Source organism: Macaca mulatta, chromosome 18, assembly GCF_049350105.2.
Source record: "Macaca mulatta isolate MMU2019108-1 chromosome 18, T2T-MMU8v2.0, whole genome shotgun sequence".
NCBI lineage: Eukaryota > Metazoa > Chordata > Mammalia > Primates > Cercopithecidae > Macaca > Macaca mulatta.
The window spans coordinates 17563059-17586029 of record NC_133423.1 but is presented as its reverse complement, the minus strand read 5'-3'; the positions used below and the strand labels follow the sequence as shown (position 1 = coordinate 17586029).

Here is a 22971-nt window from a genome sequence, read left to right as displayed (position 1 = left end):
ATTCTACGAAAACTGCCTTTCATAATTGAATTATTTCCTCAAATATACTTTAATTAACTATATTTCCTCAAATATACTTTTATTAACTTTATTAACTATATGATAGTTAATAAAGATTTATTACACGGTGAATTCTAACAAAAATAGAGTTTTTAACCAGACAATATTTTTTAACGTGAAATAAGAAAAAAAATATATTTGTATAAGGTCAGGTGAGGTGACTCATGCCTGTAATCTCAGTACTTTGGGAGGCTGAGGCAGGAGGATTGCTTGAAGCCAGGAGTTTGTGACCAGCCTGGGCAACAAAGTGAGATCCTATCTCAACAAAAGATAAGACAAACATTATCCAGGTGTGGTGGCATGCACCGGTAGTCCCGGCTACTCAGGACACTGAGGTGGGAGGATCACTTGAGACCAGGAGTTCGAGGCAGCAGTGAGCCGATATGGTGCCACTGCACTCCAGCCTGGGCAACACAGCAAGACCTCATCTCCAAAAACAAACAAATAAACAACAAACAAACAAACAAAAACACAGAAAAAAGCATTTGTATATAACCAGAACAATGACCACATTCTTCTCAAATTATACAGAAAGACCAGCAAAGCTGAGGAAGAAATGAGCCACGTTCTGAAGCACTCAGTCGATCGTTACCTCTTCCAAAAAATCTCTCCACTCTAGTCCTAATCATTGCGCAAAGCTAGCAATTTCTTGCTGTTCCCACTACCATTCCTCTAGGTCAGGCACTTGATCTCTTGCCCGTTTGTTGAAAGAGCCTCCTATCTGGTCACTGATTTCTCCCCCGTCTCATTAACGGTCTGGAGTGGAGTCAGAGTGATATATCTGAAACAAGCTCTTCCAGGGTGGGCCACCTCTAGCATCATCTTTCTGACCCATCCACTTGCACTCTCCACTCCAGCCAGGCCGAAAACTCTTCAGTTCCTGCAGTGCACCCTGTGGTCGCTTGCCTCTGGCCTTTGTTCCCGAAGTTCTGCCTGGGGCCATACTTGGTTCCTCCCACCCACTTCACTACATTGATTCCTGCTCACGCTTCAGGCTTCAGTCCCCTTCCTGGGAAGACTTCCTCGACTCCAATAAATGCCCGCACTGTTGCTGCAGCTCTTCTCATAGCTTTAAACACGCTCTCCTGCGGTTGCTGTTGAACAGTCTTCACTCCCCCAGACCAAGCTTGTCCAACCCATGGCGGGCAGATGGCTTTGAATACAGCCCAACACAAATGTGTAAACTTTCTTAAAATATGATGATTGTGTGTGTGTGCGTCTGTATTTTTTTTTTTAAGTTCATCAGCTATCATTCGCGTTAGTGTATTTTACGTGTGACCCAAGACAATTCTTCTTCTTCCAATGTGGCCCAGGGAAGCCAAAAGATTGGACACCCCTGCCCCAGACTATGAGCCATCCCCCTCTTGCTCTCACTTCCCACTTCTCCAGGCCCTGGCTCGATTTTTTTTAAAGTATGGTACAAATGAATAACTGATCTCTTGTTCTGTCTGCTTTAATCATGTGACTAGGTGCAAAAACACAATTACCCACTTAAAAACACAGAGATGCAAGCGGATCCTTCGCCATAACAGTGAGCCCACTCTATCAATGTCCTGTCATGCCAAACAGGTAGAGAGGTTTTAAAGAAGAGTCAAGTATCCCAACTCATATTAAATCTCCCCATATTCTCCATATTTTAAAAGCACTGGCTTAGTCACGGGTCATGCCCTTTAAGTATTCCGTACAAAAGGTATTTTCAAATTCCAATGACATGTACTTTCATCGGTTAACTTTTAATTGAGCCAAATATTAAATGTTCACATTAACCAGACAAAGCATTTTTAGCTACTGATTTGCAGTGACAGCTTGTGTTATTCTCACACACAGGCCAAGCATGAAATAGAAAACTAATAACCCCTTAACTGTATTCTCAAAGTATCATTTATGGGAAAGAAAACTACATTCAAAGGAAACTTGTGCAATGGCTGTCATTTTTTTTCCCTGAGCCACAAGCTGTTACAAAGCAGGGGAGCTCATTTTCTCACAGATACGGACAAGCTCAAGAATCCCACTGTCACTGGATGTATTCATTAAGAAGGAATCTGGCAGCAGCACAGGGGACAGATACTTTGGAGAACAGGCCAATTATCTGGGTGTCCTTTATAATTTGAAGTTTCTGAATTCACTCATAGATAAGCCGCTTGAAGAGGGCCTGGCAGTGGGAACATAATGCGCAGATGGCCACTAAAGAAACAAGAGGGAGGAAGGGAGGCTGGAAGAGAGAAGAGAATTTGCTTGTGGTTTCATTCATGGGGACAAATCTACAAGCTGACACATTCATCTTCTTTAAAAGCCCCTGGAGAAGTATGGTCAAGCTTCACTACAAGTAAACAAATCAAAATCTTTCTCAAACAGATGACAACTGATGAGCAACAATGCTTTGAGTTTGCTTCATGCCAAGGGATGAGGGTTCTCAAAATACAAATTCCATCAGTTGTTAAAACCACAGATAGGCTGTGATGCTGGCTTGAACCAGAATAGAGAACTTAGCCAAAAGCTGCCAGGCCAGTCGTTTTATGTGAGACATCCCAGGTGGTCTTCTTGTTGAGCAGTGTCTTTAGAAATGAAATCTTAGGTTCTCTCGCCTCTGGGAATGCTGAACTGTACTGACTTCCACCTTCAATTGGCTGCTTGTTTTTATGGGAGAAGAACGAGGGGACCATTTATCCTTGTGACTTTTATGCTGCACTTCTTTTTGTATTTGAGCTACAACACTGACCAGAGTTAAAATCCACCTTGCTCCCACTGCGAGAACCTTGGGCCAGCCCTGCTTTATCTAATGATAGGGTGATGAATAATCTCAGCCTTCAAAACCTTTTCAGTCTGGGTTAGGCTTGAGATATGAAGCAAAAGGAATGAGAGCAACTAGGCATATGTACATAGACTGTGTGTCTACAACCTTTGTATAAACAGATAGAATGTGACAACCAACAGGCTGGTATCTATATTAGCCTTAAGGACCAATACATGTCAAATGTTTAATATAAAGCAAAATCCAGATTTCTCTTTAGGAATAAATGATATACTTTTTCAATTCAATGAAAAGGATGAAATCAAAACACTTAATAGGTATTTTTCTTCTTTCATTTCTCTTAAATATTAATGAACCTGTAGGATGGGACCTTTCAGACACACACACAAACACACACTATAATAAAAGAAGTAGGAGAAGTAGCTGCTTAGGATGAATTGCTCAAAATGCCTCTAATATAATCATTTTATTCCTTCATTCAATAAACAATCATTGTGTGTGCCTATTACCTACCATGCCTGGTGCCAGGTTGAATTTAATAGAAGAAATATTTTATCAATAAGGAAGTCCCAGTGAGAAAGGACACCTTGATTTTGTAAGACCTAGAGTCACACATAGAGGATACTATTATAACATTTGGAACAATACTAATTTGATTAAAGTTGAAGGATTCATTAAGTTGGCAAACTGGTAGTGGGAAGCCAAGCTTTGACCAGTAAAGCTTCAAGTTAACCACCTTAACCCAATCCATGCAAGTGCAAGTCTACCGATTACCTTTGGGAAAAGGTGGGGTGCAAACAGCAGTTGCAAACGAAGACAGCATCAGCAGTAGCAGTTAGGACCACTTTGGGCAACGAAAGAAGGCAAAAGAGAAACCTACATGATTCGAGGGAAAGACATATTATGGTTCAGCCTCACTTTCTCTCTTGAGCGCCAGATCCTTATGTCTAAGCCTTACTGGGCATTTCCACTTGGATATCCTACTGGGAATGTCCAAAATGAAATTCATCACACGTACCCCACAAAGCAGTAACTGTTGTCATCTTTCCTTTCTCTCTGGAAGACCGTATCATTTTTTGAGCCAGCCAGGATGGCACTTGAGTCCTGATTCTTTCCCTCCATTATTCCTCACATTCAACCTGCTATCTGTCCTTTGATTCTACACCTGCAGTATGCCCACATCTGTCCTGTCCTTTCCATTCCAGGTGCTTCAGACTTCGCACCTGGTCTCCCCATCCAGCTTCAGTCACTGTCAATCTTCCTCAAACCCACACATCCTGCCTAGTCTCAGAACCTTTGCAACATCCTTTCAACATCGCTGGTACAGTTAAACACAGCCATCCCTCGGTAACCTAAGGGGATTGGCTCTGGGAACCCCCATTGGATACCAAAATCTGAAGATGCTCAAGTCCCTGATATTAAATGAGTAGTACTTCCATATGCACATCCTCCTACATACTTTATTTATTTATTTATTTATTTATTTATTTATTTATTGAGACAGAGTCTTGCTCTGTCCCCCAGGCTGGAGTACAGTGGCAAGATCTCGGCTCACTGCAACCTCTACCTCCCAGGTTCAAGCAATCATCCTGCCTCAGCCTCCCAAGTAGCTGGGATTACAGGCACCCACCACCACACCTGGCTGATTTTTTTTTATTTTTAGTAAAGGTGGGGTTTCACCATGTTGACCAGGCTGGACTTGAACTCCTGACCTCAAGTGATCCACCCACCTTGGCCTCCCAAATTGCTGGGATTAAAGGCCTAAGCCACTGTGCCTGCCCTACCCCATATATTTTTGATCCACAGTTGGTTGAATCCATGGATGTGGAACCCAAAGATAGGGAGGGCTGTATGTACAAGTTTCACAGCTTAGTATGCAGTGGTAAGTTCTCAAGACTAAGGAGTTATCTAAGGAGAGTTCACCATGTCCCAGTCAAATCAGAGTCTCCACAATTCCCCAAACACACCTCACACATTCATGCCTGCTTTGACACCTCCAGTTCCCACTACCCGGAAGACACTCTCCCCATATCACCAGCCTGTTTGCTAAAACTTGTCTCAAAATAATCTCCGGCATGAAACTCTTTAGATACCACTGTAGCTGGCTTGGGCCTCTCTGTCTACCACACATTGTCCAGGATTACAGTGATTTGCATCCTTGTCTTGGTCCCCTACTGATTGGTAAGTTCCTTGAAGGCAAAAGTTATCTTAGACATTTTTGCGCTTCACTAAATCACCTAGCATAGAGCGCTGCTTGGAGTAGGGTCTCAATAAGTGTTTTTTCAATGAAAAAAGTTAGTGTGCATGTTTTCCTACATAACCAGATCCTGAAAACCCTCTCCATGACCATCGCTACCCTGGTTCCTGGGAACCCAGGGTTAAGTTTTGTGGACAACTGCTCATTTCCCTCAATTAGGACTTCTTCAAATCATTTTCTTCTTATACTATCACTTTAATGTTTAGTAAGTGGCTTTGTCTCCCTGTTCTTATAATTTTGTTATAAAATACCTCAAAACTTCTCTGTGTGTCTTCAGCATGTGTATGTGTGTGTGTGCTTAAAGATGCTGGCAGGAATCCATAAAGGAAATGGCTAGGAGATAGACCTGAAATTTTACATCCAAAAATGCCAGTGCTGCCATCCTTTATGGACTCGCTTTTTTTTTTTCAAAAAGACAAATCTATATTTAAAGCTGATGAAATAATTTGTACTTAATTTTATCCCTATTTTAATTGTAAATCAGGTATCAGTATATCTGAGATATAGCATTGAACTAAGAGGACTAAGTATGTGTCTTATGTTCGCTTAGAAAATTCTAATGCAGCTGAGAGGAATATTTGGCTGCAATTCAATTTCAGAGTTAATATAGAGATATAGCATTCATCATGTTGTAAAGCAGAAAAAAAAATCATCCTAGTTATCTGCTAAGGAGAGCTGGAAAAAGTCAAGAAAAGACAGCCTGCAACACTGATCCTTTGTTTGGTGCTTCAAGTATTAAAATTGGTAAACTCACCATATTCTGTTGCAGCTTAACTGTCTTTTCGACAGTTAAAAATAAAGAAATATAGTAACTGGATCTGTCACAAGAAAAGATGTATTGGTCTCAATGGAAAAAACCTCCCCTGAAAAATTAAAGCTTCACTTGACGCAGTGGGTTCTCGGGTTGTTTTTGGGAGACATGATAAAGGGCAGAGTGGAGTCAGTCATAAGTTTCTGACTCATTACATGGAAGCCCCAGAGAGCTGATTATTAACTAAAAATGGAATACGGTTCTATCCCTGAAGTTGTGGAGGCAAAACAAGAAGCAGAATGGAAACACAAATTTCCCCATTGACGCATGTGGCCCAAACACGATGCTCAAGAGCAGGTGTCTCCATAGTTAACCTGCTCATGGAATGTGGTTGATCGCCCGAGAAAATCACCCAAGTCACTCTCAGTATATTGCTACGAATGGTCATACCAGTATGTCAGGGAGATTCCCTTTCTCACATATTTAAAAGGGCGTTTGGGGAAGTAGTCCTTACCCTAAGCTATTTTAGTTTAGTTAGTCAAACATTTATTGAAGGCTCACGTATAACCCCACTATAATCTTGCACTAGAGGAATCAAAGCAAGTACAAATTTTGCCAGCAGATACTATCTTTTCTCTGCACAGGTTAAAGTTTATAATCTCTGGAGGTAAAGGACAGTATCTGGTCACAGAATTTTGATCTGCCCAGCTGCCTGCAGCAAGTTTGGGGTGAGGGTTATCCTCTCACTTTGATTAGACTCCCCACTTCTGCTCCTTTTCACTAGTATCTAAGCGCATTATGGTTTTCTTCAGGTAAATCCTACCCTTCACTAATTGGAAGTTAACAAGGAGCTAACACCTGAGAGGTCCCTCTCCAGTGGAATGATAAGGCAGGTAGGGGATGGTCACGGGGGTGGTGGCACCTATCAGAAAGTCCCATGGTTTGGAAGAGAGAGGAATAATCATTCCTTATTCACACCAAAGGACAGATGGGTGTATCTTTTGTCTGGCAAATGGAGGGCAGAGAAATAATGCTATGGAATATATAGAATTGGGCATATATCAGAACAACAAGTGACAATCTATAAAAATATGTTTTTAAGTGAAAACAGCTTTGTTGGCATTTTGAAAGTTTTACAGTCTCCATTTAAATGAACAGGACCACAAGCCCAAAAAGTCCAAAGGCAAATGCCAGTGTTACAATGGACTGTGAACTTCTGTAACTAGCATCATAGAAGTGTCTAGACAAATAGAATAGTAATATAACCTCAAACCAAAGGAAAACAGAAGCTTGTTTTTCCCCTCCTCAAAGGAACAGCCCCTATTCTGGTTCAAAACCTACTTGTATTTTTTGGCATACAAGAGTTATTTAAGAAAGATAGTTCTTCAAATTACCCTGTTCCAGTCACTCTAATCAGAGCCTTGATTGTCTTTTACTTAAAAAGAATTAATGAAATGCTTTAGAAATTGTAGACTGGTGTTTATTAAGTCTTCTCAGTATGCATAAATAGTGCTTAGTGGGTTAATAGTTAACAAGGGAACTCCCCCTGCCTTTCAGTTCTCTTAAGCATATGTCTACGTTATACAGTATTTCTAAAAGTATCTACATTTGGCCCTATTTAAATTAGGCCTAATGCACACATGGACAGTCATATAGTCAGAAATAACATTCTTAGACCAAGATCGAAGTACATGCAAAATAAGTTACAGTTATTTGCTTTTTCCCTCTAAGTCTCTGAGTCTAGGATCACGCTTATCAGGCTGTACAGTAACTACAAGTTTATTAAGACGCCTGCAACACTAGCCTGTGAGTTTATCCAGGGCAGAGGCAAAGCTCTTTTTCCCGTGCCTCCAACCTAACCCAGGGCAGGACTCATATAAGACTGGCAATCACTTCTGTGGAATAACTGTCTCAGTCCTTGGATGATTTTCATCATTAATCCTGCTTAGACATCAAACATTAAGGTTGCTTAAGCCAAACCAAGAGGCATGAAAGAGAAACTTCATAGTGGGGTAAATTCACTGAGTAGTCTCCTATATGTAGTTGACAGAAAGGATGACCAGATTGAGAAGTTACTGTTATACCTGAATAAGGTGATATTAGATTACCTTAAAAAGGTTGAACAGAACCTTTGAATCTCAAATACAATATATCTCTGGGGGAAAAAGAAAACTTTCTACTTGTACACTACAAAGACAGTGTTGTTTTCTAGCACAAATGCACTTCTGCTGAGAAACTGCCTTGCTAAACTATCGCTGAGACATAATGAGTGACCTTAGAAAAGGGTGCGGAGGTATGTTGGGTGGGAAGCACCACGGTTAACATGCAGCACCCACACACTCGCTCAAGAGTGGGCTTCTCATCCCTTCAAACAGCGCAATAGGACTGGGAACAGAGATAAGAAAAAACTACAAGAATTTTGCTTGCCTTTTTTTTTTTTTTTTTAAATTTATGGCTTTCTGTTACCTGGTATGCTGTGTGGCCTGATGACATTTAAGTAATCTGAAATGTACCAGTTCAATCAAAGATTACTAAAAAGGGCAACCCATTCTCATTAGAAAGTACACCTGAAAGTAACAGAATGCCCAAAAGAAAGCCATGTTTTCAATGGACATTAAATAGCAACAGAGGCCCTAAAACAGAAAAGAGAACTCAGTTAACTATAAAATTTTATGAAGGTCCAGAAATAATCACACCACAGCACATGACTGAAAACTCTACGAGAAACAATGTGTTTTTTTCTACTAAATAAATTATTGAAAGGGTCATGTGATTCTTGCAGGCAGAAAGATGCACTTTCCCAGGAAAGTTCATCATGAAATATATTATTTAAGACTAGATCATCTTCAAGCTATTTTTAATCCTATCGTTTTGCTGCCAAAATTGGCCATAAGCAGCCAATCCTCAGACACTAGAAAAATGATGCTCTTTCGTGTAATTTGTACACTGGCATGAGAATGGTATTGCTTCCCAGTTAATCAAATGTTTTGCTGGATGTAGACTGCATTGAGAAAGGAAAAACTGCTTGCTGACTAATCAAAAGGCAGCTGAACTCTACCAGTTGTGGAGAAGTTCCTATCTTCCTAAACCACCAACACCAAAAAATAAGTCGGATTACCATCTCGTCTATAGAATAAAGCGAATCTCCCACAATCTCTTGTCCGGATCATCTCATTCTTCTGGTAGTCCATATCTCACTCCTAAGACACGAAGCCGAACGTCACCACAGTTCTCAGTTTAGAGGGCCACTCACCATCATTTACCCAAAACTCAACCCCTTGCCTGCAAGAGTCTCTTTGTCTTAAAGAAGTTGCAAGGTCAGTAAAGTCATTTACAGAATTTAAACTGTGTTATGAGGGGATAACATAATAACTAACAGCTATTAAAAGAGCTAATTCTCTTGCCTTTAATTGAAGAAGAAAAGCTATCTTACTTTTTAATGGGACCAGTGATGCCAATATAAATTGTATAACTACTATGAAAAATATTCATGAGAAGACTGGGCTTATAGTTAATCTACCTGCTTGCTATCTCTCCTTCATCCCAGTTTATGTCTTCCTAAAGTCAGATCACAATAGGGGACATCTGGGAAATATTCAGTATTCCAAGTAACACTGTAGATCTTTAAGGCCACTGGAAGGGGACAATGCAGAATCCATCTCAGGTAGCAACTCTTCCTAAAAGATGCCACCAGGAACCAAGGATGGTAGCCAGCATCGCTAACTTTAATGTGCACACAAACCACATATTCTGACTCAGTAGCTCTGGGGTGGGAGCTGAGCTTTTGCATCTCTAAGAAGCTCCCGGGGATGCATGTGCTACTGTCTATAAGCCACACTGAGCAGCAAGGTATCCACGTTTTCTAGAATTGCTGCTCTCTCACTGCTTCCTCTGTCCTGCCTCTCTCTGGATGCCACATAATGCCTTATTCAGACTTAGGAATAAAGTCACACTCCACTCTACAGCCAATTACTTCTTTAGTCTTTATTTAATTTGTAGTCTTCTGGGACAATCTGTCAGAGGCTGATCGTTCCAAGGACCTGATTTCTCCATGTTACGGAACACAAAAGTCAAACAGATTGCCTCAGCCTCACAAGGTTCTGATCTTCTAGGAGCAGCGGCAAAGCAAAAGAAATGACTTGAAGTCTAAAGCCAGGAGTATTCAGTGTAGTATTCGGGAGATGGGCTGATCCACTGAGCCTTGGGGACACTGCAGATTATTGTCACATGTCAAGAAAATATGCTAGCTCTCTTCTGAAGCTTTACCATTAAGACTACTTTACACTATAAAATACAACATATTATTAGAGATGTAACCCCAATTGGCGTAAATTTGAAGAAAATCTGTCTGTATGCCAAATGCCTTAAATGACTTTTAGATTAATAATGCACATTTGAAATGATAGGCCAATCATTTATCATTCTCAAACACTACCACTTTTATTCCAAAGTGTCCTATGAGTGCATTTCCTGGCATATATGTATTTTTTTCTCTAAATTCCGTTGTTTTCCTATATAGTCACCATCTATGCATTGTTCTGAAAGCTATTACATATTTTACCATCAACCATCTGTGCTTCTACATGATTTATTTTTACTAGAAGCAGTTTTGTCAAAAATTTTTTATCATGTTCTATGGTGTGTCCTTGTGGTCTGGCATCATAAAATGTAGCCTCTACATTTATCAACCTCAGATACCTGTTGACCACAAAGATAGGTCTACTACGAAAACTCTGTTTCAAAAAAAGAAAAAAGTGAGCCTTTACTTAAAAAGAAACTTCAGTTACATGAGATGGTAACACACTGAAATTCAGCAACAAGTATCAAGGTTGTATCTTAATTTCTATCATAAACATGTGTCTCTGTTTCCCACGTTTTTATTAACTTACTTGATAGACAGATACCAGTTACCACGTTGGATTTATTTCAACTAGAAAGAAAATTTTTAAATGTGAATTTTTCATAAAAATGTGAAATAGCAAAACTATTAAATCAGTTTTACTTTGGTTTAAAAGGATCCTTTTGGAGTCTGGAAGTCCCAGCCCTTTTGGTTATAGTGATTAAAAATCAAACCACCTACTTAACCAAATATTTAACAAAAACATTCTTTTCACATCTGATAATGTGAGATCTCAACAAACAATTCGAGAAGAGCATTTAAATTTTAGAAATTTAAATTTTAGAAATTTAAATTGGGGTATTTTAATTAATCTTACTTTTAAACACCGAACAGTGGCATCAATATTTTGTCAACTTTGGTCAAATAAGATCAGATGTTCACATCAATCATCTACTTTTCTTGGCCTTTTCTCTATTTGGCCTCTTAATATGAGCACACTTTGTAAAATGTAATAAAAACATGTAGTGTGCTTCTTGACATCTAATCCACTTGCAGTCATTTCTAGGCTTTTTGCTCCTGTTATGTCCTATAAAATAATGACATTAGTAATTCTCCCAAGAGGCTATAAGAGGAAGCACTGAATTGCATCCTGTTTTTCAAAGATAACTCTTCAGATTAAAACAAAAAGTGTAAAACAAACAAAAAAAAAAACTTCAGACAAGAATACTTTTTCATAAATTCATCATTTTAGATATGAGATATAGATCTCCATTACAATCCTTGACTCTTAGGAGCTGCACCACCACCCCCCGCAAAGAATCTCAGAAAAGTCCAATTGTATGGTATAATGACGAAAGCTCTGTCTAGCACAGTACCAGAAAAAGATCATCTCACAAATGTTCTTCAAAGCCACAGGTATCAATCACTTCAACTAAAGTCAAGGCAGGAGAATCCACAGCTAAGAATCAATTCTTCTACATTTTACATAGATACCTACATGCAAATTTTTTCAGGAGATCACCAAAGTAGGTCGATTCTAGGTTGTGAAATACAAAAGATTCTAGCATTCTAGCAAATTGGTAAATCATACACAAATTATAGAACACAAAGAATGCAGCCGATGCAAATTCTGTCACTGACGGTAGCAAAGCCATAGCCTAATACTCCTCAAGACACCTCATCACGCCCACTGGGAATATGGCACACACTGGAGATTCCAGTCCAAGGACTTTGGAATGTCAACTTAGCTCTTTACAAACACAACTAAGTTTTCCAGGGAAAAAGACTTACATTGGTTTTCCTCTTTCAGAAAATTTTACCGAGTGATGATGCCCTTGGTTTTCTGTGGAGTCTATTCTTCGAATTAGGTTGTTCTCAAATTTTAGTGTACAAGGGGCTTGTTTCAGAGGAGCTTGTTTGGGATGCAGACTGTCAAGACCCAACCTGGCATCTGGTTCAAAAGCAGTCCCTGAAACCTCCCTCTGGTTCCAACAAGCTGCTCAAGCCAGGAAACGGTGGTCCTGGGGACTCCTGGACCTCCAGCTTGAGAAACACCGAAGGGGGTACCATTTACCACCACATCCCACTGGATTACAAACGCTGGCTCTTTGGATCTCCACGACTAGCAAGCAAGTTAAAGACTTAGATGGCAGGCGTTATCGGTCAGGTGGGGAGGGAACGCTTTATCCAGAGGAAGAGGTAATGACGCCGGGAAGCAACAACCCTGATTTTATTTCGCCGGCTCCACAGCCTCCCCTTGCCCCAGGAGCCCACCCGCACTCCAACCCCCGCACCTCGAACCTGTGGCCCCAGCCCAGACTCACATCACCAAGTGCACCTACCCAGCCTCCGTTATCCTGGATCCAGGTGTGCAGGTGCCGGTTCAGGTACTCAGTCATCCACAGGGCGATGTTGTCCACCAGGGGCGACATCTCCCGGTTGACGCTCTCCACACACATGACCCCACCGAACTCAAAGAAGGCCACGATCCTCCCCCAGTTCACCCCGTCCCTGAAGAGCTCCTCCACCACCGTGGCAAAGCGTCCCCGCGCGGTGAAGGGCGTCAGGTGCAGCTGGCTGGACATCTCGGCGAAGTCGCGGCGGTAGCGGCGGGAGAAGTCGTCACCGGCCTGGCGGAGGGTCAGGTGGACCACAGGTGGCACCGGGCTGAGCGCAGGCCCCGCGGCGGCGGCGGCGGCGGGGGCAGCCGGGGTCGGCAGCGGCGAGGTCCTGGCGACCGGGTCCCGGGACGCGGCGGGATGGGGCGTGTGCCCGGGCTGGGAGGAGAAGATGCCCGGTGCGGGGGCGGCCCCAGGGGTCGCCGCGCCCACATCCCCCGCATCCCACTCGTAGCCCCTCTGCGACAGCTTATAGTGGATGTACTTCATCACTATCTCCCGGTTATCGTACCCTGTTCTCCCAGCGTGCGCCATCCTTCCCAGAGGAAATGCAGCAGGGGCCAACGGCACCTCTCGCCCCAGCTCCCACCCCACGGCCCCCAAAGAAAGAAGAGGAGTTATAATCCAGCTATTTTATTGGCTGTGCTTTGCATTCTTGGACGAGGGGGTGTCTTCAGTCACGCGGAACACTTGATTCTGGTGTTTCCCCCTTGGCATGAGATGCAGGAAATTTTTATTTCAATTCCTTTCGGGTCTTTATTTCATGAGGCACGTTATTATTAGTAAGTATTGTTAATATCAGTCTACTTCCTCCGTGATGCTGAAAGGTTAAAGAAAAAACAAACTAATAAGTAAAAAATCAGGTGCATTTCCCTGTATACACAGAGTGAAAGCAGGGCATACACACTACAAGTAACACGGCTAAAAAGAATGTATTAAACTGCCTGGAAATTAAATTTACTCGAATGCACGCTAAGTAAAAAATCTCAAATGTTTCCATTGAAAGTTACATTAAACCAATTTCCTGTGCAGAGAACTTACTTGTATTTTTTAAGAACAGCATGATCCTCTGTCAAGTTTCCTTTTTTGTAAAACCAAAACAAATGCATAAGGCAACGATCCCATCAATCCTCAGCACTCTTCGGTTATAGCTGCTTTGAAACTTCCCAATGAATCAGGAGTCGAGGGGGAGAGGGAGTAAAAATTAGGAGGATTTCCAGATCGATTCCCAGACTTCTGCTTCACAGAAATGTCAATCCACAGGAATCCCAACCGGAGATCTCAAGAGCTCGAGAAAAAAAGGCAGCGGCGGCGGCAGATGAATTACAATTTTCAGTCCAGTATTCGCAGAAGTCCTGTGATGTTTTCCCCTTCTCGGCAATTTACACGCGCGCACACACGCGCGGGCACAGGCATGAATCTCTATCCACGGGACCGCTTCACGCCTCCCCAGGAGAGAGACAGGGGAGGGGGAACGCTGAAGGAGCCGAGAACGGGGGCAGGAATCCTCTTCTGATTAAACTCCGAACAGCAAATGCGTTTTCCGAAAAGCTGCTGGATAAATGAAGGCAGGACTCGCCTGGCCCGCCGGTGCCGAGCGCTAGAAGCCCGCGCTGTGTGTGGTGCTGCGAGGGGTGGGGAGAAGGAGGTGGTGGGGGAGGGTTTTATTTTTTCCCTCTTTTCCTAAAAAGGATGACTGCTACGAAGTTCTCCCCCCTGGACCCCCTCTTCCGCTGCACCCCACCGGCGCACCCCGCCTCCGGGCTGCGCACCCTTTCTCCTCCTCCTGCTCCTGCGCGGCGGCGCTGGCGGCGGCCGCCTCCCGGAGCTCCCGCCGCGCAGCCCGCTCCGAGCGCTGACGGCCGCGGGCGGGGAGGGCCCGGCGCCCCTGCACCTTCGCTGGCAGCGGCGGCGGCGGCAGCGCGGCGGGGCCACGGAGAGCGGCGGGCGGGAGCGCGGCGGGCGGGCGGACGGCGCGGAGGGGCGGGCGCGGGAGGAAGGGGGCGGGCGCGGGGCGGGGGTGCCTGTCCTCTTACTTCATTCTCTGCACAGCCCGACCGGTTTCCTGTGCGTAACGTCACACGGTTCATTCAAAAAAAGAAGAAAGAAAGAGCCCTCCTCTGAGCCACCCGACCGCCCCCTCCGCCCCGCTCCCTGGCCCGGGTTAAAGGCGCCGCGGCCGGCCCGGGAGTGGCGCGTCCAGCCGGGGGCACATGGCGCGCGGGGCCGCGGACGGGGAGGGCGCGCCCAGGCCGGCCACCCGCCCGCTCAGCTGCGCCCGCGGGGCCCGGCCGGTGGGTGGCGCGGACGGCGCAGGCCTCCCGCGCGGCCGCGGCGCGGTGGGTGTGCGCGGGGCCTTCTGCTCAGGCCTGCGGCGGGCGGGGCGCGGACTCGGTGGTCGCCGGGGTCCACGACGGGGTGGGGGCTCCCGGGGAACCGCACGCGGCCGGGCCGGGCGGGCGACGGAGCGCGGAGGGGGGCTGCTGGCGGGAGGGTGCGCCATGAAAACAAGGGCTGGAAAAGCGCCGGGAACTGCCTGGACCCTTCCTAGCCGTGTGTGTGGAGTGTGTGTGTGTGTGTGTGTCGCCTGGACCTTTTCTAGCCGTGTATGTGGGAGTGTGTGTGTCGCCTGGACCCTTTCTAGCCGTGTATAGAGTGTGTACACGCGCCTACACACACACACACACGCCGTGTTACCAGCGCTCGGCCGCCTGGGGAAGACCCAGGCCAATGCCGCGCCCCGAGCAGTGGGACCTCAGCGCTGCCCTGCCGTGAAGAGAGGCGACTCTGCACATTTTAAGCAATGTCTAGGGAAGCCCCGAGCGTGGTGTTCACTTTCAAGTGGCTTCCTAGGTGTCCGCGCACTACACACGCGCGCGCATCCCCGCCCGTGCCCACCTGAACACTTAGTCTGTGGCCCAAGCCATGCAGAACTCAGCGCGCCAGGGAAGGGGTTTATCAAGGGCTTTACGATAGTTTAAGTCAATGATTTTCCTCTGTCCCTAACACGTTTTGCACTGCTTTAGTGCTACACGATGAGGAGTTCTACATAGTAACTTTCAGGCCCACCGTCCTAACGCTGGGGTGGGTGGGCTCCTAAAGGTCTCCACCTTTGCCTGGTAGCCAATCCTAGGTGGCCGCACTTTCTCAAATGAGGTACGTAGATACACACTTACACATCCACACTCGCAGACGTGTGTACTCGCAAGCAGACAGTTTTAAATTCATCAGCATGAATAGCCCCTAGCAAAAAAGGACAAGAGGACAAACAAGTTGCACGTGTGTATTTTTATCTCCAAGAGTCTTTGACAAAGCACCAAGAAAAGAAAGAAAAAGGTTTTCTAGAAGCACAGTGGCTTACTTAATAGGGTTTGAGTGCAAATATATAGGGACACGGAATTATTGTGGTCAAGAAAGATGACAAATGAGTACTATAATGTGTACATATATGCTCTGACATCTTTTTTTTTTTTTTTTTTTTTTTTTTTTGAGACAGAGTCTTGCTCTGTCCCATCACCGAGGCTGGAGTGCAGTGGTGCGATCTCAGCTCACTGCAACCTCTGCCTCCCGGGCTCAAGCAATTCTGCCTCAGCCTCCTGAGTAGCTGGGATTACACATGCACATCACCACGCTCTTCTAATTTTTGTATTTTTAGTAGAGACGGGATTTCACCATACTGGCCAGGCTGGTCTCGAACTCCTGACCTTATGATCTGCCTGCCTCGGCGTCCCAAAGTGCTGGGATTATAGACATGAGCCACTGGCCTGACATCTTCTTTGTCTCATTCCTACTATAAAATCAAAACATTCTTTAAAAAGCCAAAAAAGCACACCAAATTCTTTAGTTTTTTTGTGTGTGCGGTTTGTTTTTTTTTTTTCTCTAAGAGATGGTTCTTGCTATATTGCCCAGGCTGGACTTGAACTCCTGGGCTCAAAGGATTCTCCCACCTCAGCCTCATGAATAGCTGGGACTATATGCTATATGCACTGCCATCTCTCTTGGGTATTTTTATTTTATTTCTTCATTTATTGTATCCCATCAGCCCAACTGCTCTCACATAGGAATGGGTGCCTGGGTACAAATTTCTTATCCAGGCAAGAGGGGATGAAAAGAGATCCTCCTTCCTGTCCTTCTGATGGTTGGGACAGCGTCCCTTTTTGGCACGTGGGAGGTGTTCTGGTCTGGATAGGCACTGGGTATAGATTGACCTAGAGTATATGTTCTCACATAAATTCATGCCAGTTCCACAACATTATGGTTTAGAAATCTTGAAAGTGTATTTTAAAGCCCCAAAATTACCTAAGAGGAATTGAAAGGCTTCAGGCTCCTCATACTCAGCATATGAGTGAGGAAATGATAGGACAGACCTGCAAAAGAAACTGTACTTCTGCAAGTGGGCAGCCAGAAGGAAACGGATCCCCTATTCCCAGAGAAAGAAAAGCTTACTGATTTTGTCTTCCTTTGCTCCCATAGAGCCTCACTCTATGGATTTTCCCAGACTAATTCCTTATGTAGCATCTTGGCTATAATCAGTCTTGAGACGGATCTGTATTGCAGTCTTTGACTAGCGGTTATATATTCCCTGGGAATGTTCTAGATACTCTTTCAATTGAAAGAGTGAAACCATTCCTATGTTCAGATTCCATGTTTATTAGATTCCATTTTAAAGCATAAAGGCAAGTATTCCCAGGAAGTATGTGACATTGACTATTCGTCTTTGGACAATGCTGAGGTGGGGGAGCGAACACCAGCCTGAAGCAGGAGTAACTGGATTTGAATCCCAGATCTGTGCCTGAGACCTTCCAACAACCTTACAAACATATGCACAGTGGACTTTTCACTTTCCAAGATGTTTTCCACTTGTAAGAGCCAATGGATGACCCTTTTGGCAGCTTTGCCTGGTTGGATTCTACAAGTAGCGTGGTACCAGGAAGAGAAAAAAACAAGATGCAGGGAATGGAGATTGTATCAAGAGTCTGAACCGCCTGTGTTTTTTTTCCGTCTTCATTCCCCAGGCCACCAAACAAAAAGCTTTTTATTGCCAGTTTTCGCCACCTACTGGTTGTTTCACAGCGTTGTTCTCTTCATCCATCCAAGAAAGTTCTTTCATTCATCATCAGAATAAATGTTCCCCTAGTTTATGAAATTCAAAAGGTACACTATTCTAACACGAACATACTAATGTTTAATATAGGGATGTAACGGCCAGATGTGGTGGCTCATACCTGTAATCTCAGCACTTTGGGAGGCTGAGGTGGGTGGAATGCTTGAGGCCACGAGTTTGAGACCAGCCTGCACAACACGGCAAAAACCTATCTCCACAAAAAATACAAAAATTAGCCGGACATGATGGTATGTGCCTGTAGTCCCATCTACTCTGAAGGCTGAGATACGAGGACCACTTGAGCCCAGGAGGTGGAGGCTGTAGTGAGCTGTGATCACACCACTGCACTGCAGCCTGGGTGACAGACTGATACCCTGTCTCAAAAAAAAAAAAAAAAAATCAGAAAAAAAAAAACCGTGTGTGTGTATCAAATCTTTCCAGCTATGAAACTTTTTATTGAAAATGTAGGTAGAATGAGACTATTAACTGAGGATACTGATAACTAATAGGTCAGATGGAAGAGTAAACCATGGCCCCAACCTGAAATGGAAATTAATCCACAAATAGAATGAGCTGACTACAGACAGTAAAAACAAGTAGTCCATATAGTTTGCATAAAAGAAAAATGAGGCTGGGCGCAGTGGCTCACAGCTGTAATCCCAGCACTTTGGGAAGCAGAGGTGGGCGGATCACCCGAGGTCAGGAGTTCAAGACCAGCCTGACCAATATGGTGAAAACCCGTCTCTACTAAAAATACAAAAATTAGCCAGGCGTGGTGGCAGGCACCTGTAATCCCAGCTACTCAGGAGGCTGAGGCAGGAGAATTGCTTGAACCCAAGAGGCAGAGATTGCAGTGAGCCAAGATCATGCCACTGCACTCTTGCATGGGTGACAGAGCGAGACTCCATCTAAAAAAAAAGAAAGAAAAGAAAAAGAAAAAAAAGGAAAAAGGAACTGCTTAAAAAATAACTTCTCAGCCAGGTGTGGTGGCTCACGCCTGTAATCCCAGCACTTTGGGAGGCCGAGGCGGGCGGATCACAAGGTCAGGAGATCGAGACCCTCCTGGCCAACATGGTGAATCCCCGTCTTTACTAAAAATACAAAAGTTAGCTGGGCATGGTGGCAAGTGCCTGTGAATCTCAACTACTGGGGAGGCTAGGTAGGAGAATCACTTGAACCAGGAAGTCAGAGGTTGCAGCGAGCCAAGATCACGCCACTGCACTCCAGCCTCATCACTCCAGTCTCTGCTTCTGCCATGACCTGTGGGGTTCTGTTTTCTCCCATTCTTCTGAGGTCACCAGTCATAATATTGGATTCAGGCCCATCACAGTCACCTCATCTTAACTTGATTGCATCTGTACAGACCTTATTTCCAAATAAGGTCATATTCACAGGTACCGGGGGCTGAATTTAAATCTCTTTTGAGGTGACACAATTCAACCCATCTCAATATGTATCTAATATGACATTTTTAAAACTAATGAGGATTGCTGACTCCAAGGCCTAAAGACTCGGCAATATTAGAACTGAGTTTCAAGGGCTATCATGACCTCTCTAAAGCTAAAATCTGGTTATTTCATATTTCCACTCAAAGTTCTTGAAAACCTAAAAATCTTATATCCACTTTTTGTGGTTTCTGGAATACGCCAAGGGGTCTCATGTCTTTTGCCTTCGCACATCTGCCGGGCTCCCTGAACTGGACCCAACTTTTTCACCTGGCAAATTCATTTCTCTAGTTTTGGCTGAAGAACTTCGTCCCCTGTAAAGCCATCCCTGCTGTTCCTGGGCCGTCTTAACATTCCTTCTGTGCCGCTAGAAGATGTTTAGTACAGGGGCTAGACGCCTAAAAATCAGAATCAAGATTCTCATCCTGGCTTCACCATTGAGTAGCTGTGACCTTGAGCCAAGTATTTAAGCTTTCAGTGCCTGTTCCCTCATTTATAACATGGAAATATAAATAGTGCTACTACTCTTGGGGTTAGCTTGTGATTTCATTGAGTTAGTACATGTAAAGCACTCACAAGTGACTGGCACCTGTTTTCAGTGTTGGTTATAGTATCTTAATGGCCGCTATCCTCAGATCAGTGTAACCTCTGGCATATGTCCTTCTCACTAGATTATAAACTATTTGAGGGCAGGGATCATATTTTTCCTTGGAACCTTTCCAGCTTAGAACAGTGCTTAGCATACAAATCCTTGAAGCCTAAAATTCAGAGGCTCCAAGTCAAAGAAGAAAATGGGGAGTGGTTCCTCTTTATCTAAGAAACTTGTAAGGATATAGCAGAGGCATCCGAGGGATGAAGGAAAGGAGAAGGTGCAGAAACAAGAAATGTAATTGCCATGAGGAAGGAACAAATTGTTGATGTAGAATTGTATCCCCAGCACCTGGTATCAAGCTCATCATTGGTACCCAACAAATATATGATGGATGAGGCAAAATGGAGGTTATAAAATCAGGAGTGTAACAGAAATCAAAACATAATTTTGGGCCGGGTGCAGTGGCTCACGCCTGTAATCCCAGCACTTTGGGAGGCCGAGGCGGGCGGATCACGAGGTCAGGAGTTCAAGACCATCCTGGCCAACATGGTGAAACCCCGTCTCTACTAAAAATACAAAACTTAGCTGCAAGTGGTGGCACATGCCTGTAATCCTAGCTACTCAGGTGGCTGAGGCAGAAGAATTGCTTGAACCAGGGAGTCAGAGGCTGCACTGAGCCGAGATCATGCCACTGCACTCCAGCCTGGTGACAGGGCGGGACTCCATCTCAAACAAACACATAATTTTGTCTTTTAAATATCCAAACAAAAATTACAGATATAATATCACATGCCATTTATGTATATAAATTGCTCAGATGTAAAGAAAGGTTAAACTTGCAGACCACAATGTCCAAGAAATCTCTTCTCAATGTTCTAAAACCTTTCTATTTATGAACTGATAAATATCAAGGCATGTTCTTTTCCAGATCAGTCTTATATAATTTGCTGCCCGTCAGGATCTAGGAGATATTACATGGTTGGAATATCAGGTTTTAGTTTAAAAGTATGAGAAATATATTTGTATTGAAAACTATTTAAGAAATTTTGCTAAATTCACATTTCTTAAACTTTTACTCATATATCCCACATTATAGTGACACAAACAGAATATACTTGAAACAAGGGCTCAGAATACTAAGTATTAACTCCACAAGTATTATTACTACCTAAATAATGATAAAAATCAGGCCTGGTGAAATGCTTACGAGGCAAAGTCAGGATCACATTATAGAAAACATTTATGTTTTGCCCAAATGGTCTCTTAAAAAACACAAATTTCTAGAAAAGTAAATTTTCAAATCTGTAAGTCTTGTTCCCCATTTATTTTTTTTGTTGTGATTCAGAAATACAAGGTATGAAAATTAGGTTACAATTCTGCCACAAAAGCTTCTAAAGTAGCAAACACAACTTTTATTGTGTATCAAAATAGCCATGTGCACTTTTATCAATTAAAAAGTCTTCAGAGTTATCACATCAAGCAAGTGTAAAATATAATAGCGACTATCTCCCCTTCAAAATTGCAAATCCACAGTTACTGCACTGAAGTATAATCCAAACAACAAGATTTAGTCCAGAATATGGAAGGTTCTGGTTGGCAGGTACTTTTTAAAGCTGACTTACTAAGAACTAAAAGAAATGAGAAATATACAAAGCATCTTATGTCAAAGAGTATGAATATTTAAAAGTGGCCTCAAGTGAGTAATACATGTTTAAATTAGAACATGATGTAATTAAAAGTTTATATAATTTAGCAAAAAATATATATATAATTGCTTTCTTCTAAAAGATAAAGACATAAAATTCTTTGAACTGAAACAGTATTACCAAAATGTTTTCATCATCTAAATACTAGAAACAATATCTCAAAATTTCACTTGCAGTGATCAGTAATATATGGTTTAACAGATCCAGATAAAGATTTTTTTCTCTTTTTTTTTTTTGAGACAGAGTCTCACACTGTCACCCAGGCTGGAGTGCAGTGGCGCAATCTTGGCTCACTGCAACCTCTGCCTCCTGGGTTCAAGTGATTCTCCTGCCTCAGCCTCCTGAGTAGCTGGGACTATAGGCGCCCGCCACCACGTCCAGCTAATTTTTTGTATTTTCAGTAGAGACGGGGTTTCACCGCATTGGCCAGGCTGGTCTTGACTCAGCCTCCCAAAGTGCTGGGATTACAGGCGTGAGCCACTGTGCCCGGCCCAGAGAAAGATTTATAACTAAATATATAGAAAAGAATAATTCCCATGATTTTGTTTTTGTAAAAAGAAAGAAAGATTGTTTTCTATATATTTTTCAATATGAAGTCCTTGAACATATTTGGGGATTTTTTATGGCTGAATGTTAATTTTTAAATTTTTTGATGTACTTACAAATACATTATAATAAAATAATACAACCAAATCAAAAAGCAGCCACTTGAAAACTGAAATTCACAAAATGAGCTGTTCTTGGCTACATACAGAAAACCAGCATTTAAACTGAATTATAATTAAACGTTTCCTGCCATAGGTAATATTTACCCACTTCTGGGTCCAACAGAAGTTGTTGAATCAATGTGATCCTTTAAAAACAAAGTCACTAGTTTCCATAACAATCATACTCACGGTTGTTTTTTGTTTTGTTTGTTTTCTCTTCACCCAGCAGAAAAACAAGTTGTTCAAGCATTGAACCAAAAAATATAAAAAATAGAATTTGCCTTGTAATATTTCTATGTTTTGGATGAAGTCAGCCCAGTATGTGCGGCTGCTTAAATGCTTACAACACCTTATCCAAAACCCTTTGCGCTGGATGTGTTTTAGAATTCATAACCTTTGGGGTTTTAAAAAGGCAACATGGGCATATTTTGAATATTACAAAACACCTCCACAGCATCTAGGGGAATACCTAGAATCAAATCCATGGATATTTCTTCAGGGAAAATTAACAGTCACAATGGAGTAGCATAAAAAAAAAAGTACAATACTCTCACATCAGTTCAAGTCAGATTTTGCTGCCAAATGAATTACGGTATCAAATTCAGAAAAACACAAACCAACTTAGATTTCAAAGTTTTTTGGTAAGGGACTGTAGCCCTTTAACATCTCTGACAAGGAAATTTCTTCTCTGACATGATGGTCTCTACAAATCTGCGCTCATATTTCAATGGAAATTGGGATAGGGACAATTGTCTTCTACCCCAAAACAGGGGCTCTTAACAGGCTCTCTTAAATTTATTTGGGTAGATTACCATCTCACTGGAAGCGACAGGTTCTATGAAGATAATCTGAAAAAAAT

General features: G+C 43.1%; 2 protein-coding genes across 6 annotated transcripts in view; both read right to left on the bottom strand.

Annotated features, from left to right (window-relative positions):
• The window catches only part of BCL2 (BCL2 apoptosis regulator), a 198901-nt gene extending 185025 nt beyond the window's left edge, over nucleotides 1–13876 (bottom strand). For all 5 annotated transcript variants that reach the window (XR_013408272.1, XR_013408271.1, XR_013408273.1 and 2 more), the window contains exons 1-2: nucleotides 13600–13876; nucleotides 12502–13378 (exon numbers count right to left, since the gene is read on the bottom strand). Coding sequence is in view for 2 of the 5 variants with exons in the window: in XM_028838050.2 (XP_028693883.1) it covers nucleotides 12502–13092 (591 nt within the window). In the remaining 3 variants the exon portion in view is untranslated. The remainder of the gene's footprint in view (nucleotides 1–12501; nucleotides 13379–13599) is intronic.
• Nucleotides 13877–20988: 7112 nt separating this feature from the next.
• The window catches only part of KDSR (3-ketodihydrosphingosine reductase), a 41305-nt gene continuing 39322 nt past the window's right edge, over nucleotides 20989–22971 (bottom strand). The window contains exon 11 of the transcript XR_013408071.1: nucleotides 20989–22960. The gene's annotated coding sequence lies outside the window, so the exon portion shown is untranslated. The remainder of the gene's footprint in view (nucleotides 22961–22971) is intronic.